General features: G+C 36.4%; 1 protein-coding gene across 1 annotated transcript; it reads right to left on the bottom strand.

Moving 5' to 3' along the window:
• Window positions 1–11,745: 11,745 nt before the first annotated feature.
• On the bottom strand, window positions 11,746–12,255 carry LOC146002977 (histone-lysine N-methyltransferase SETMAR-like). The gene has a single exon (XM_083141133.1). It carries the CDS (start codon window positions 12,253–12,255, stop codon window positions 11,746–11,748), a length of 510 nt encoding a protein of 169 aa, XP_082997259.1.
• Window positions 12,256–18,963: the final 6,708 nt, after the last annotated feature.

Genomic DNA, 18,963 nt, shown 5'->3' with positions numbered 1-18,963 from the left:
ATGTAGAGCATTTATTTATTAATTTGTAGGATGAAAATTAATAAAACTTTCCTCTGAGTTTCTTTTGGCTCCTCAAATGCTAGTAGTAGTTTGTGATAAGTACAGCGATCACCAATAGTTTATATAGGGTGTTTCGCTCGCTCTCTACCCCAAATTTTAGCTAATTAAATGTCAAACTATTGGTCATAATTAGGTTTTTAACCTATTTTTCCTTTACAGGTATGTAAGGAATAATAAGTTATATCAGCGTTCCGTTAAAAAATAGTGCCTAAAGAAAACCTATTTTGCTTGTTAGAACTTATTTTTGTTTATGCGCCTAAATCAAGCCTTTTTTAGTTTTAAAGAATTTGTATGTCACACAGTGGCACTTGCTTTCTTTTATCATGAAAAAATTCAATGACGAACGTGTTTGAAACGTACTCTCTGTCGACTTCCCATCCTCAAAGTCCATGGTGATTTTTCAAAGCTCTAAACAGAGCAAAATGTTTAGTGCTACTGCTACCTGTACCATCCAAAGTGTTCTGATCTGTGTGGTCTTGCTCACTTTCGCGTCACTTAGGTGCATTTCAGCATTGAAGTTTGCACCACTGACTATATTTCTGTTGAAATATTATTTTCAGTCCATAAGATGGTCCTCACTGACAAAATTGCAGAGTTTGACTGTGGATAGCATGAAAAAAGATTGCTGCGTAACTATACGGCGAAGAGTGAATTTTAATATCAAATTTAAAATGGTAACTTCTGCCATCTCCATAGGGTTAAGCAACGTACATAAAGTTATGCAAGATATTGCGCATTTCAGGATGTAGGTGTCGCATTTTGATTGCCGGTGATTACACCTAATCAGCATTTTCAGGAATTTTCAACTATATTTTAAGTTTTAATTAACCTACTTCAGGATTTTTCGAGCCTAACGTAAGATTTTAGGATCTATTTTAGGATTTTCAGAACCTATTTTAGGGTTTTTCGAACCTATTTTAGGATTTTTAGAGCCTACTTTAGGATCCTAAAAACCCAATTTTTGAACTATAAATCCGAGGTCTAATCATAATGTAATGCAATTTGCTACGAACATACCTTGCTGTATGAGAAGCATACACATGGTCTCTTTCAGCAAGGGCTGAACCCTCCTTTTACGTTTTGGGCTGTTCGGCGGCTTAAACTGCTTGGCTGCAAGAGGTTGTGTATATAGGGTATATGTGAAGAGGCAGAATAATTAATGCTCTTGCTCCTTACCACTATTTATTTAGGATTCACTTAACGAGGGGGAAGTTCACGACCGAGCCAGATCAAAAGGTAATTAAACACTGATAGTAGAAGCACCAGTCGTCATCACTGTATCTGTTGATGTTCCCGCGGTGCTGGCGGCAGAGGCCGTTCTCGTTGGGCACGACCCAAACCTCCACGCGGGCTCACTCTAAGGTGCACACACTAAGGCTACTAGCTTTCGACTCTCTTGGGCACTAACTTCTGATTCTCCCGGGGACTTCTTGTTACCAGTGAATAGGCTGGTGGTTGCTGATTTAGTATTTAATGTCGTTTTAAGTATACGTAAGGCATATTCCTCTGAATATTCGAAAGTGTTTGTCATATCTGTTAGGAGATGATAACAGTATATTTTTCAAAGTTGTAAGATCCGCCCTGGATCGTACTTGGTTTTATGGGTCTATTGAGCCTCGGCTTCACGCTCAGTATCTCTTCGGGGCTTGAGTCTCATCGGCTCAAGGTTCGGGTTAATTCGGCTACTTCAGTCCCTCGTAATTCTGGGTCAAAGGTTCTCAATCTACTTATAGATCTTGACCAAGATTCTACAAGCAATCAACAATCCTTCTTCCCACTAGGTTCTGTCGATATCCAGTAAAGTATCCAACTTCCTTTTCTCTCTCCAGCCTCTGACCAGAGAACCGAAAATTAATTCGTGACCACAGAATAAGAAAAGGTGTACCCTGACCAGGGTCACAAACGTTGACTACCCACAGTCTATCTATCCCGAATTCCGGTATATCTTAAGACAATCACAACCCTCTCAATTGTATCTCCTGACCAGGAGCATAGAACAGAGAGAACATAAGCCTTCTGACCAGAAGAGCTAAGTAACTGTCCTAAGGTAATCCCAGAATGAACTAATTCCTAATATCGAAGTGGATGTAAACGTAGAAGTTCGAACGTTGAAAGAAAAGACGGTTATACGAGTTCCGCATTTATCAGAAGTTCTAATACAAAGGCCACGCTTATATAGCATTTCTCGGTCCGTGATGGATTTACAAACTTTTATCTTAACACTAATTTTACATCACAGTAAAATACAAATTAATTAAATATCAATGAGGAACATAATTTGTTACATGTAAAAATTACTATTTTTATCCTTTTGTGAATATTAAATATGCAATAGAATTTTAATTGTTACACTCAGTATTTAATTTGACCAGGGAGTATGGCTTCTTTCAACTCCCCCCTCTCCCTGCAACGGCCTTGCGATATGACAACAAAGAAAGACAAAATTTACAACGCCAAAATGTTAAGCAAAAAATATTTATATACAGGTTTTGTCTTGAGCGGGCATAACTTTCTTTTGCGTTAACGTAACTAAATTCTGAATACACTGTCTTGCAGTAAAAGAATCAGGGATTATTATGATATTAGTCTAATTATTGTCCGCCAAGGGACACGACAGATATAGCGTGGGAAAGACAGCCAAATCTTTCGTCTTTTCCCTGTGAAAACGTTTTCATAAGGTAGAGTCTGCCTGGATCTTACACAATAACGTTAGCTTTCTTGCAATGTTGTCACCGAAAATAAACTTCCAGCTCAGCTTGCTGGCAAAAAGAAACAAACTCTTGGAACTTATAAATAACACCAGGATGAATAGTTTTTTTTTATACGAGGTGTGTTCCACATTCCTTGGTAATTAACCATTTACATATATAATTATAAGTACAAAGTAAAGAAAATTTTAAGTTTATATACATATTTGTAACGTGAACACTGCTACACGTTACAAAGTTTTTAGCTTTTTGAGAAGAGCTGGTCTGTTCTACTGCTTGCGAGGAAGGTTTTTGTAAATTCTTACTTTTTAATATGTTGTGTTTGTCTTTTGCAGGTCCCTTTACAACCTACCTTGAACTTTTAACTTTTCCCAAGGGGCTTTTTTCACACCTTGAGTTAACATTTTCAGTAAGGATTTTAGATAAGGGGGATATTTTCGCTTTCACATTGAAGAGTGCAAAATGACGTGTGTGTGACTAAGGCTACTAAGCTTAGCTTGCGCCGATTCAGGAAATTCAAGATTTAGGTTGTGCGAGTTGCGAGTCATGATCTGCGTAACTATTTATCTCTGTACACAGTGGTGTTGATTAGGGGGCGAGGGGGGCAGTTGCCCTTCCCCAATTTTTGCAACATTTGCCCCAGCACTATGCTAAACCATATCTACCAAGGGAAAGTAAACTGTCCTTGAGATCCACTTTTGGAACCTAATTGCCGCCACTGTCTGTAGATATGCCTGTGTCACCCAATTTCTTCTAATGAACAACTAATTAAAAACGAACCATCCGATAACTAGGATATGAGACAAATTTTGTTGTTCCAAAATGAAGATCGCAGAGGGAAAACTTGATAAGTCAAATTTTCCTGTTTTTACAAGAGAACAAATTCAAGCTTGTAAGATACACTACTTTTCCCCAGTAGACCAATTTTAAACATTCAAATTTTTCAAGACTTAATTAGATTTTCATCTGCATAGTTACACTATAAAAACCTATACAGACGGAGCTATTTAATTCCATTAGCATCAGAAAATCGATAAGATTGGACATATCAGATTTTTTCCTGTACTATTCAATTGTAGATTCAGTTAAAATTTTCATGCATGTGAACAAATTGAGCTCAAAAATATTCCAAAGGCTTTTACATTTATATTTCGTGATGAAATATAGTATCAATGAAAACTTAAAACTGATCATGTCGAAATGCTTTATACAGAATCTATGTAGCCTACGTATTTTTTCGTATTTATAAATTCGATCAGTGACATTATTATTATTATTTTGGAAGTGGGGAGAGGGAACACGTACAATTAGTTCGTGTAACGATAATAACTAGTATGGTGTTTGTCGGTCTAGTCACGGAAAATTGCATGTTCTAGCTTCATAAATATATGTTCACAGTTTACATATGTGTGTGCGTGTGACATAAGCAAATAAATACAAACATATTGAATAACGAAAATATAATTCTGGCGCCCGTTCCAATCCTCGTCCCACACATAAATCTATCCAATTATTTTTCAAAAAGATATGCGAGATATTGTATTGACATATTCTACCCTTTTATATCACTAGGGGTTCTAAATTGTTTATACTCTATAATGACACATTTGTCCCGAAGCCAGTTTTCCGTACATAGTATGTCAGAAACTTTGCTTCACATAGCATGTGTTTATCCAAGCGTGTTAATATTTAGATTCTGCATGTAATTTAGTGCGAGACAGCATGGAAATGAAATTTAGTGCTAATTGTAAATGATAATGAAACTCCTACCAATTGATTCATACTTTAAGCAAGCCTGATGAAGCAGTATGTTCCTCGTAAGGTATTAATAATATTCTTCTCTTACAAATGTCATTCATATTTAGATCCAATGTTAACAAATTTGAGTTACTAACACAAAATTCAGTGCGTTACAATTTGTATTAACACATAATGGATGGGAGAGATTACTTGAACGATGCGAAAGGGTCAATCCATATGAAGTCATACAACCTGGTTGCTTGACCATTTTTAAAAAAGTTTATTTTTTGAGTGGTGTGAGCCTCATATATTGACAGTTCAGAACCACTCTTATTTTTTTTTGCTATCACCGATTTGAAGATGGCTGGCATTTTTTTATCATGGCGCGCGTCATTTTCTCCATTCGTAAGCATCAGCGGCAACTTTTTTTTTCTCAGCTCTGGTAAGTCCTACGACAATGAGACAAAATCTGTGATGTTAAGCACATTATAGGCTACAATTATATTTCTGTGTAATTTTCTAAATATTATTCCTTCATAATAAATTTTAAGGTTAAAATTGTGTATTTTAATCGCTCAAAATGACATTTTCGGACATTTGTTTGAGGGGGAAGGCAGTTTGCTTGACACTTGAATTTTTTTGTGCAAGTACCTGTGTACCAATATAGTATGTCAAAATTATTTGAAGCTTGAGACTTTAATGTTTGTTTTTCTACAGGGTCATAAACATGTACTTTTTGTTAAAAATTTCCAAGTTCAGGGTTAAATATCTATGGTGGGCAGTTGTTTAAAAATCTGAAATTTGTACACAATACAGTACTTCAGGATAAGTAACTTCAGTAAAAATTTTGAGTTTGAGATTTAATTGGTTTAAGAGATACAAAACTCGTGAAAAATTCAACATTTTGCATTAAATATGGCATGTTTAATTTCATTTCTTATTAACATTTTGTGTTGAAATTCTGCAAACTGTAATTTGGAATGTCAATGAACAACATTAAAATCCTGAAATGGCTCTGCAATAAAGTATATATACGAGGGTGTGCTGAAAAGTAACGCTTCCTATGTTTTCATTTTCTTTGTTACCTTGTAAACGCATTTTGGAATTTGAGCAACCATACATTGCACTTACAAGACTTTCCCGCTTCTCCATTGAAGGTTTCAAACTTCTATCGCCAGGGGGTGCTGAACTATTGCGAGGAAAATGTCAGCATGTAACCATGCAATGTCGGTACCTGAAGTAGCGGGCAGTGATCGAGTTTCTAAACGCAGAAAATGTGCTACAAATTGACATTCATCTGAGACTGAGGGCACTTTATGGGGATGAATGTGTAGACATCAGTACTGTGAGATCGTGGGCTGTTCATGCTCGTAAAGATAACCCCAGCTAAATAAATCTCAGCTATTTGAGAGAATGGAATAAAAGGCCGCGAACTGCAACTGATGGAGGTCATCGGAATTGTGTTCAGCTAGGGTTATCTTTATGAGCATGAACAGCCTACGATTGCACAGTTTTGTTGTTTACTTCTTTGTGTTAATGTAAAGCTAAAGTCCCGTATGTAGCTTTTAACGTCTAATGAACACAACAGGAGTAGATTTAAAAAATAACAAAATAATGTAAGATTTCGCTACTGTCAAGATAAAGGAAGTATCAACTAACATGTAGTTGTAGTTAATTATCGAGTGGTTGTGTGCGCGCGCATACGTGAGTGCTTGTTATTATTTTTATTAAAAGATCAAACTGAACTGCTTAATTCAGTACCCTTCTGTCAATGACTGGATCCATTTTTAACATCAATGAACAACAATGAAAGAAGTTAGATTGCGGAAATTTAAAAATGTACATTATATTAGAAAAGAATACTTAGAAAATCTGTCTCGGATTGACCATGCAAGGAGGTTTCATCTTATTCACATCAAATTATCAAATTTCATCAAATTGTTGACAAACATCAAATTTATAATTCACAGTTAATTAGCCTAACTACATTTTTGTAGCTGGAATAGTTACTTTCGAAGATGTCAGAACATAAAAAATTAACCTACTATTGAAGGTAGATGAAACGGTGAGGTGGTACAAAAAATTTTAATCTAAATTTTGGTTATATACGAAGCATATTAGTTTGGAAAAAAAAAATCCTCCGAAATTATCAATAACAAGTACAAAAGTTTTGCAACGAGGGTAGCACACATATCAAGCAACAAAATAGGTACCATTTCCAACGCCCGCATTTCATTGCATGTTGCCTCCCTGCTGCCGGCTGCATTTCAAATTTCTTAAAAGGGAAACATCGTTTTTTGACTTTCATCTTCTTCTACAACTTGAGGAAGCCAATAGGCTTACAGTTGTTAACAAAAAAAGCTACGGTTTGCAACTGTATCATTCGTACTTTCCGATACATTATAAATCATTACGGAATTTCAAATTTCGCGCTGAAAGCAGCTTAGCGTTAGCTAAAATACCAGAAGATTAGGTTCGGCGCCTAAGGGTTAAAACCACAGAAAGACAGCCTGACGAATCGATACAATATCTGTTGCTATAAATTATCATTTGTTATGTGTTCAATTTTAAAAAAAAAGAAATTGACATTTGATATTTCCCAAGATCTGAAAAGGTCACTTTAGATCGATTGTTGTATGTCACAGTCAGCAACACCTGACGGGTTAATTCATGGTGTTTGAGCTACCATTTGATCAGTTCGCCAAGACCCTTTTTATAGCTCTGCTTGCTTTGAGATTGATAGTTCACTCGGATAGATTGACACCACCAGAACACAAGCGTACATTTTTCAGCTTTGCTCATTACATCCTAAACCAACAGGATTAGTCGTAGCGTCGCTTTTGGATTAAGATCAATATTCATTGCACCAAGACAATAAAATAATGCTTTGTATTTGTATCAGTGAAATTAAGTTGTCTATACCAATATGATATCGAAAGTGTCAATTGAATTATGTGGAAGGAGAGAAATTCATTATTTTTGTATAAATGAATGGAACATTATTGTTTTTAACGTACATACTACATTGAATTGTTGTTGTAAGTCCACTTTATGCACAGAAAGGCTAATCGGGACTGGACATACAGTTTAGATTGGAATTCGAACCACTTGTGCCTCCACCGGGTATCGAACCAGAGATCCCTTGATTACAAGGCGACGACCCTAACACTGCGCCATCGGGGAGGCCTTACATTCTGAAAGTAATGATAAGATTGGGAATAATAATATTGAGGAATCTCAACTTCTCTGCCAAATATCTAAATACAGTATCGACAAAAGTTTGTATTTAAGCCTATTTTATGCACAGATAGCCTAATCAGGATTGGACCTACAGTTTAAAGGTTTAAAGTTGGATCCGAACAAATACGTGCCATGCCCGACCCTGTGGCCGAGTGGTTAGCACATCGCGCTGCGACGCCAAGGGTCCCGGGTTCGAATCCTGGTCGGGCTTGGTTGTTTGTGAATGTCCATTCATCAATTTCATCATTTCATCAATCATCCCCATCTTCGCAAATTAGCCAAGAGGCACAAAACGCGAAGTAAAATAAACTAAATCAAAATAAAAAAAAATAAAAAAAATACGTGCCACCACCTAACCTAACCTAACCTAACCGTGCTATCGATCGCCGGACCGTTTGATTACAAGGTGACGACGTTATAACTACGTCATCAAGGAGGCACCTGATAAAATGTACTCAAGGTAAATAATGTTAGTGTTCAAAGTAGCATAAATATATCTTAACTTGTAGCATAAATGAGTTGTTGTTTTCCATAGGAGTAGCTGGCAGTGAAGTCACCTTTATCTTGTATCGTTCAGATCACATCAATCACTGCCGCTCACCCCCAGAGAAATGCGTGCATAGTTATTGACATAAGTTATGCAATTGACAATATTACCTATATTTCATATAATCAGTAATTGATAGTAAATTTTATTTTCCCCTCATTTCAGGGTCACTGAATATTAAAGTATCACTTCTAGGAATTTCGGTGGCGAAGGTGCTGGAGAAAGACGGGGTAAATAATAATCTTATTCAGAGATCCATTTCAATTTTTAAAATGACCAGCCAGTAGGCTTAAGAAAACTGTTGGTGGCGGGAGTGACATAATAGAAATCCTGAAGATTTATTCCAAAAATTCCCAAGAAAAACAAACATTGACAACACAAAGTTGTATGAAGTTACTGGAGACACATTTCGTTTAAGACCCATTGATGCCACTTAATATTTTATTGACTTCTGCATGTTTACAGACAATATTCATGTAGTCCCAAACGTTTCGCTCATTTCTATTCTATGAATCCCTGAATAACAATATTTTCTAACTTATATGTATGCAACCAAGTGACAAACATACGCAGTTGACCCTTCTGTCAGAGAGAGAGTGGGGAAAATATTGTATGAGGGTTCATACCCATGAAGTTCCAAACTTTTACAGATATTTTTACATAATTTACCAGACTATTGTATAATAATTTAACTTTCTCATAAATAAGAGTTATACTTAAACTTTCCAAGTTAATCAAATGAATGAAGTACATTGAAAAATTCCGAAAATAAATTAATAATAAAAATTAGAATCCCATCTATGGTAGAATTTATTTCCATTTTCTTCTCGTTGTATGCAAATAATCATGATGTAACTGCATGTGCTCTTGTTGATTGTAACGAAAACAAACCAAATTTCCGAACTCGTAAATTTCAAATCTCGTCCTCTGCGGTACGTTTTGTTTCAGATTAACACAAATCATTTATTTCAATACCTTGGGTCATGTAAATGTTGTGTGTGCAAGGAAACGTTAGATAGAAATACGGACATTTGAAAACATTATAAGACTTAAGATTGCTATAAACCTTTTCAAAACAAGTGAACATCAAATGTTCTTACTCACTTAGTTCTCTTTCTTCTGTGTTATACGAGGTTTGGTTGAAAAGTTCTTCGACTGGGTTTTAAATTTCCAAATGACCGTATTTACAGGTTATTGTGATGAATCCCCTGCAAAGTAGTCTCCTCCTGATTGAGCACACCAAATCCAACAGTGTTTCCACGTTTGGAAGCATTCCTGGAAATCCTCCGTTTAAGGAGTTAAGATACGTCGCCATATTTCCCTGGATCTCTTCAATTGGCTCAAACCGCTTCCCTTTTGAGCGGCAATTTCAATCTTGAAAACAAGTCTGCTAGGACTAGATCTGGAGAATAGGGGTTGGGGAAGCTCAGGAAGTTGGAATTTGGCCAGAAATTCAGTGATTTGAAATTCGCGATTACCATTTGCGTTATCGTGGTTATCTCCAGTTCTTGCATCGCCAGAGTGCTGGACTTCTCTTCCGCACTTTTTCACGTAACCGCTCAAGAATACTTTCGTAGTATTCCTTGTTGACTGTCTGCCCCTGAGGGGCATATTCCTCGTGTACAACACCGGTACTATCAAAAGATAGAGTAATTTTCTCTTCACATCACAGGCGCAACCACGAAATTTTGTCTGGGAGGGAGGGAAAGTGCCAGCAGGATAAACATGCTAATAATAATAATAATAATAATAATAATAATAATAATAATAATATACCATTATTTGGTATATTATCAAAACGTTCAATTTCACGTTAGCTAGTAATGAAAAACAAGCACACACACTGTATTTTTGAAAGACAAAAGTAACAAAAATAATTATTTTTTACATATGACACGTGTAACTTTCATGTAGAACATACTGTATGTTTTACACATTTATGCAACATGGAGTTAGATAATACATATGCAAAATGTTGACACTAATTTGCACACTTATCCAATGATTCTTTAATACATATTATATATTATTTAAATCCTAATCAATTCACCCACCTCAAAACAAACCAACAGCAAAAATGATACAAAATGTCTCCAGTGGTGGGGCAAGGTGCCAAAACTGTGGGGCAAAGACAGTACATTTCCCTTTGTACGTACATAAGATTTAGCATAGTGCGGGGGCAAAAATGGCAAAAAGTGCCCCCCCCCAAATGGTCGCCACTAAGTGTCTCTCACGTGCGTGCTTTTTTTCACCAAAACAATTCTTCATTCTTTTAAAGTAGAATTGTTTAGCAGCCACAGTCTGAAGTAGACATTTGGTTTACTTCCCTTTCTAGGAATTTACAATGCATTACAGAAAATATCCATAATGCGAACGGAGGGAGCAAGAAAAGTTTTAGAGCCAATTTGTGCAAACTGAAAACACTATTGATTTAATAGGGCGCAAATAATTTCAGGGAGCACCATGGTATTCTCTCTTTTACAACGTTTTTCATTTAGATTGTTCGACGCCCAGAGCCGACTACCGCCGCACCCTTGCTACGGCTTTGAACTTTACGAGAGTAAGAGAAGCAGATATTGCGAGCGAAACGGGCAAGAGAATTTTACAAAACATATTTCTATTCGCATTAAATTTGAAATCGAATGAGGTGGGGGTGCCAATTGGCCCCGTGTCCCTAGAATTGGTTTCCGTCTAAGTTTGGGGGAGAACAATACCCCCTACACCCCCACCCCCCGTTGTTGCGCTACTGCTTCACATGCAACCCACCTTGCCGCTCTTTTTGAGCCATATTTAAATTTACTATAGTAGTTTAATACAGTTAACCTACATACACACATACCCCCGGAAGTAATTTTCAACAGTTCATAGGTCTTCTTCTCCTTCCTTATTTTTGGCTCTCACCGCGTTTGCGATTTCTAGCCAAAGTTGCTGAGTTCCGGGACTATTATATATGTTCCAAACTGTTTTTGAATATCGTTCACTTTCTTCGAAACACTAATGACTAATTGAGTGTTGTAGTCCATTCTGTTCTTAGGACATAACGACTTTGTGAGGTCTTATGGAATTAAATTGTCATGAGGGTCATCATGGCTGTTTAGATTGTAAACCTACAGGGTCCGTTCTGAAAGTATCCGAACTTATTTATTTGCAAACAGTTTATTGATGACAATTACAACTGCTGTCAATATTTTTCAATTTAGGCACCTTCAGCCTAAATACAGCGAGTATAGCGACTTTTCCACTGTTCACAGCAGTCCTGGAAGTCCTTGACTGACACCCTCTTTAATGCTGCGGTCGTGGCAGCTTGAACCTCTTCAATTGACGCAAAACGCTTCCCCTTGAGCACCCTTTTCAGCTTGGGAAACAAAAAAAAGTTGGCTGGTTCCAAGTCCGAGCTGTAAGGAGGATGAGGCAACGTTGCCACACGTACGTTGGCCAAAAACTCACCTACTAACAGCGCTGTGTGAGCCGGCCCGTTGTCGTGGTGAAGCACCCACCTGTCGGCGATGTCAGACCGGACGCGCTGGACCCTCTTCGGAGACGCTGAAGCACTGTTTTGTAGTAAGCTGCATTCACGGTGGTCCCAGCAGGTACAAACTCTTTGTGCACGACCCCCTTCGCGTCGAAAAAGACTAGGAGCATTGTCTTCACCTTTGATTTTGACATTCGGGCCTTCTTTTGACGAGGGGACGCGGGGGTGTGCCATTCTGAACTTTGTCTCTTGCTTTCGGGATCATACTCAAATATCCAGGTTTCATCCCCGGTTATCACTCGGTCGACAAACGTTTCGTCACCGTCCACACATTCCACAATTTCGTGGGCAATTCGCACATGACACTGCATTTGATCGTCCGTCAAAATCTTCGGAACAATTTTTACACAGATTTTGCGCATGTTCAAGGTTTGGGTAACAATTTCAAAAACTTGCCTTTTCGCCAGTCCCACCTCCTCTGCAATCATCTAGAGACTTAAACGTTTGTCTTTGTCTAACAGAGCTTTCACACGGGCCACATTTTCCTCCGTTTTTGACGTGGACGGCCTCCCTGAGCGTTGTTCGTCCTCGACCACCTCCAGTCCTTCCTTGAACGCCGTGTGCGTGCGGGACATCACTTCCTCGCCGTAAGCCTCCTGTAGCATGGTTAAAGTCTCCGTAAAGTTTTTTTTTTTTAAAAAAAATTTAACACAACATTTCACAGCGTAGCGCTGTTCCAAAGTGCGCTCCATTTTCACCAAATCCACCAACTGCAAATTCTCGACGCGACATTTTTTCCGTGTACACAACACGAGCGATTGCACCTCAACCACTGCTCGCAGGCAACTGAGCGAGGCCTTGTTTTGAAGGTTAAGGTCCCTACTGCCACCTGGCGCAGCTTACCCGAACCCTCAACCGATTCTCGCGCCGCGCTGCGGACAGTTCGGATACTTTCAGAACGGACCCTCTATGTTTTCTAGTGATACTAGATATAAAGAATCCAAATATCTGCCGAGTGAGATTCATATATTAATGTAGATAAGGATATCGGAGATGGAAACTGTGCATGTTGTAAGTTTTTATATAAAGAGTCTCGGTGTTGTTGTCTTAAGGGACATTCAAAAATATATTATTGAAAAATATAAATATGCTGACCAAGGCAGTAATTTATTTTATTAAAAACATAAACTAAACGTAACGTTTCAACCTTCTAGCAAGGTCTTCATCAGACTCTGTATCAAGTACAAAAATTATTGAGTGTTTAATTAGCTTCTCCGAATTGACAGGAAGTTGATGGCACAATCTTTAAACGAGCCAAATGTTGATTTACAAATATATTGTACATAGCCTGTACGCATTCTTAATATAATAACAACCACTGCCCGAGCTAGCTTCGTGTTTTGGTACCAAGGTCTATGATTTCTGACTTGAGCATGCCACTTATAGGATGTGGTATTTTGTGGCTCTATTTTGCACCACTCCTCCCACTGTTTTTCTAACTTATATTTTACTCTGGATAAGAAATCTGTATAAGGTAATCAAAGAGATGTTACATAGTCCTGGGTTCTCGCTTTTTTTGGTTCATAGGTTTCCGAAGCTGATTTTCAGATTTTAAAGCAAATTTTATGCACATCCGTTGTTCTGCGCACACAATAATCCGCCGACAACACTACACATGTCCGGACTCAACAGGCTGCAGCTCGCAACTAAACAAAGAGAGAGCCGATGCCCGACCTTCTCAGAATCATTCAAGGACAAAACAAGTTTTCTTTTCCTCATACACAAATCCAAGCAAAAACAGTTAACAGTGGCGGCTCCTGTCTAAGAACTTTTCAATCACACCTCTTATACTGACATTTCCAAAGCCGTTACTAGTATTGGTGCAGCCCATGTCAACATGCGATCGCACAAAACATGACCAAAGGCCACGTCGACGTCGAGTCAGACACGTATTCTTATTGTAGGCTAAGTTATAAAGACCAGATAAAGCTTCTGCAACTTTAGGTTTTACGATTTATTTGCAGCAAATTTTTTCTGACCTGACATTGACTTACACGTGGGTGGACAGGAGAATTAACATCACATGTAACAAGTGTAACAGAACAAGATTCCCTCTCAGTCCTGAAGAAGGGGACAACCTGTGGAGAGTCATTCCTTTCTGCTTCGAGATGAAGAAACTCTACATCACAAGGGGAAACATAGATAGAACAGTCACTGTTCTAAACAAAGATCAATCTATTTGGTACCTTCTCTCGTAAGTTTAACGTACTGGTATATATAAACAATATTCAATCAATTCATCACATTTATTTACATGTTTATTTCATATACCTAGTTTATTTCATATACCTTGATGACAGTAAAGTAAAATATTTTCTTCTAATGCATAAAAATATCCAATGGCAAAAAATATACTAGCACTTTACGTTGGGAGTCTGTGACGCCCCTATTCAATTTGGCAAGTTGAGTGACAGAAATTGTAACTGAAAATACATTAGGCTTATGGGACCCGATGCGACAAAAATAAAGTTTCATATATTGTGGTTTATTAAAACTTTCTGACATCTTCAACTGGATATTAGTTCATATTTTGCCTCCAAATGTTACAATTTCTAGATAAATTATTTTATACGTTTAACTTTAGTTCTCTAATATTCGCCTTGATATTGTGCCTTTAAGGGTTAAAAATATTGTATTATATTAGAAGTATGTAGTTACTTTTATCCGCCAAAGTTCATGTGAATACCCCAGTAGTGTGAAACATATACATAATTACGTACATGCCAATTACTTAATTTTAGCTTATTCCAGGACAGAAGGGGAGGGGGGGAGGAACAAATGCGAACATTTGCATAAACAAAATTTAAAATGTGTTATATATTCCCAAGTTTATTTTTGATCATAAAATCATAAAGGTAACGTTTTACATAAGTGGCAAAAATCAAGCAGTCATCCCATCAGCCACTTCCCCACTTCCTTGGGATGTATGTTTCGATATATGACACTCATTCAGGATTCGAGTAACAGTGAATAATTAATTTTTGTTTTTTATTATTATGGTAAATTTTGTAATTACTATAATTACTACATAATTGCTTCTATGCAAACAAAAGATAACATTTATGAAAAATGATTTTTTTAGTTAATAATAAAAAATGTGTTACACTCATGCAAATGACAGTAAATCTTTTATTAATGCTGGCAATTTTTGTCGTCATTATTCTTATGATATAACTGTACTACTTATATAAAAGCAGAGATAGCAATGGTTCAATAAAAAAATGTTTTCTTGAATTTCAAGAATTTCAATTATGAAAAAAGTGTGGCTTATAAGCCCGTCCCATCTCACCCTGTGGAGGCACTTAGGGGTTCGGATTCCACTTTATAAACTGTAGGTCCAGTCCCGATTAGCATTACTGTGCATAAAGTTGACTTATAACATTAATTCAACAACAACAACGAATAAGCTAGGGTTAATAGTCCCCCTCAAAAGAATGAACTAGGTAAATTCAAAAGCAATTTGATGGGTCTAAGGCTTTTGTCAAGAGAGAAACATAGATTGAAGAGTTGTGTCATCTATTTTGCTATTCGTTCCTACCGTTATATCAATGTCGTGTGTAGTACAAGACTTTTATCGGGTAACACCCTCAACCATGGGCGTATAAAAGGGAATGGTTTAACGGGTCCAAATCCGTCCCATCGGTTTAGTAAACATTTTTCATTAATTACACAGTCAATAATCGTTTCATTTTATTACCTCCAAGATTTTTTTTTAAAAAATGTGGTTAATTTATAAGTTAATTTTGTTTATACAAATGTTCGCATTTGTCCCCCCCCCCTTTCTGTCCTCGGGTAAGCAAAAATTAAGTAATGGGCATGTAATTATATATATATATGTATGTTACACACTACTGGGGAAGGACAGACCTTCTTCAAAAACAATAATGTTATTTTGTTCAGAACCTAACCATGTTTCAGAATTTGTTACGAAAAGAAATATACTGTAATTGGCAATAATAAATTGTATGTAGTCTCAAGAAGTAAAAATTAGGACATATTTTGATAGTTTTTTTAAAAGTTGTAATTAGATATATGAATACACTGCTACAATATACGTAATGACAATTATATTAATGTTGTTAATAGGAGCACATTATGATACACAATGATATTTTTTAAAAGGAAATATATTATTGGTTAATTGAAAACTGCTTATTCATAATTAAAACTAACCCTTTAACAAATATATTTATTAACTTCAAGCAATAGTTATTACTATTATGATTAACAGTCTAACTATTACATTTTTATTATTCTCTGGCTGCTGAAAGTTGAATTCCCCCCATTATTTCTCTATATAAACGGCCATAAACGGCGACTCAAAACATTGATTGATTGATTTGTTGTTTTAAGTCCACTTTATGCACAGTAAGGCTAATCAGGACTGGACTTACAGTTTAAAGTGGGATCCGAACCACTTGCGCCTTCACCGGGTATCGAACCCGGGACCCCTTGATTACAAGGCGACGACGCTACCACTGCGCCATCCGGGAGGCCCTTAACTCAAAACAGAAATATGTCCTTAGTGTAAATATATTACATTAAGTATGGACACAAGTTTACAACGTATGAAAATTAATTTTTAGTGTTTCTTTTATTTCTTCTATTAGAACGTTAAAGCACAACACGCCCCTTGGTGCTTTACATTGCAACTACACAATTTTCTCTCTTTATGAAATGTATATTATTTTGAAGATTGTCCCATTGCATTCGTGGCAATTTATCTTACTTAAAACAAAAATTTAGAGATTGGCAGATGATACAATATAGATCTGACTACTACTATTGATGATTGCCAAAGCAACCACTTGCCTGTGTTTTGATTTCATTTCCGTTGCAGACTGTAGGAAAATGTGATTTTTTTTTTTTTTGATTAGACGGTATTTAAGATCAATTTTCACGTAAGGTATGGTACGTGACCTGCGATCTATTCAACCAAGTTTTCGTTATTTTCTTCATTTTTGAGTTTAAATAATAATATCAGTTTAATAGACCTCACAGGCCATTAATTATATTTTCTAAAAATATACGTATTTGAACATGAAAACAATTTTTAATGCGTAACTGACCTACACGTCAGTATTAAACTAAATCCTGAGTATATTATAATCAAAATAAAATTTTGCGTCGGAAACGTGCAAGATAACCACAATATTATAGCAGATATATGTAAATTATGGGTGTCGTACATATAAAAGAAGGAGATGGTTGTAAATCTTGTAAAAATCTTAGTTCAATAAAATGAGTTGCGGATACGTAGCTATTTGTCAGTCTGTATATCATACTGACACCATTTCTTGAAGTTGATTACAATTTTAGAAAGGTTTCAATTTGAAGAACATTCTAATACCAGGAACAGGTATCTGTATTTTGTTTAGTTACAATACTGAAACTTTTTACTTTCAGAATTCTACTCTACTCCGATTGTAACTTTGATTTCTCAATGTATCCTTTCGATGTGCAAAGATGTCAAATACGTTTCTCTGCAGGTGCGTGACTGAATTATCTAATTCAATTCCAAGCAATAGATTTATAAAACTGTAATTACTGTATACACAAACCATTACTTAATGCTTCATGACTCCATTAACAGTTCATGCAGTCGTTTATTTTATAATCCCTGCTGTGTGAACACAAATCGTAATATTTTCTTACACGAAATTTCACATACGTCAATTCCGTCAACCGTCACATCTGTCAAACTTACTTTAATTTTTATACTGTGGTTCTCCTTTTTTCATAATTACCTTTTTACTAAAATATTTGTTTGCAATTTATACTACTTATCTTTGGGAAATATTCATTTTATCTTTATGCATTATTCTAATCACACCTTTATGGTTTGCAAGCATTAAATAACATACAGAGACGTGAATTATTATTTGCAATGTTTTTGTGAAAGCCTTCGCTACTTCAGTGACTTGAAACTTAATATTCAAATGCCTAACCAACACCATAGATAAAAGTGACTTGACAGAAAAATTGATACGAAGTAAATGCGAAATTAAAGGTGGAAAATGTTGACTTCGATGTCACGCAATAAGTGACATGAGTGAGGCACTTTATTTTGTGGTTTCTATTCGACCATCACCAAACATTACTGCTACACTATAATTACATTAGTTGATGATGCGCAATTCAAATTCAATGGTGTAAGGGACGTAGCTAAGTTTATCAGTTTTGGGGGCCCCAAATGTAAGATTTTTTTTCTATCAAACTATTTATACACGATATACATACTGCAACTAAGCTGTAAAAAAGGCCCATTTACTAATATTCAACACGCTCAACCTCAACTGCATAAAGCAGGATCTACCATACAGAGGCACAGTGAAAGCAAGCTGTTATCAGAGTCCATTATTCTAGGAAATTAGTTGCGAATTCAAAACCAGAAACTTAGATCTTTTCCTTTTTATTTTAACAGTGCAAAGTACTTTTATAGAATGGTAACAATCAAAAAGTAAATATATTCCCTTTCTTTATATATCCATAATCACACAACTGTATGATATGCAACTTAAATTTATATTCTACAACTTAAATTGACAAATAATTAGGGGTCAATGCGTGTATAGTGAATGCGGCCATACGACCGAGAATTCTAAGAATAGGTTCCTCAATACCCAAACTAATATTAATTTAATTAAAAGTTAGAATAACAAAAACCTAATATAGGGTAAAGAAATGAACAAATAAACTATAGAATTTTAAAGGAACCACACTACGTAAATTCCCCATCATATCGCCACACTTACCATACACGTTTACAGTCAGAGCTACACCGCTCTTTCCCCCGTGACCGTTGCCTCAAGACAAAACGTGCTCGTTTCCTCCTGGTGGCTCCGAGCATAACAGCCAATCAAATCCAGGCATGACATCAGTTGTAGTGTTACCAGCACATTTAGTACATTTGTGGGCAGAGGGTTATAACATCCCCTCCCCCTAGTGTATAACAAACCTTAACCTCTGAACACAAACATCTTCAACAGCTTACAAATCAATTACATTTACCAAATTACATTCATCATATTTTCATAGAAGTTGCTCTGGTTTATCCAGAATTTCAGGAATTATATCTACGAATTTCATTTTAAGTTGAAGGGTTGTCGACACAGGTTCCGCAGTAAAATCCTGTA

This window comes from Lepisma saccharinum, chromosome 19 (genome assembly GCF_977018435.1).
Source record: "Lepisma saccharinum chromosome 19, izLepSacc3.1, whole genome shotgun sequence".
Classification (NCBI taxonomy): Eukaryota; Metazoa; Arthropoda; class Insecta; order Zygentoma; family Lepismatidae; genus Lepisma; species Lepisma saccharinum.
The sequence above is the reverse complement of the archived record's forward strand: the minus strand, read 5'-3'. Positions and strand labels throughout refer to the sequence as shown.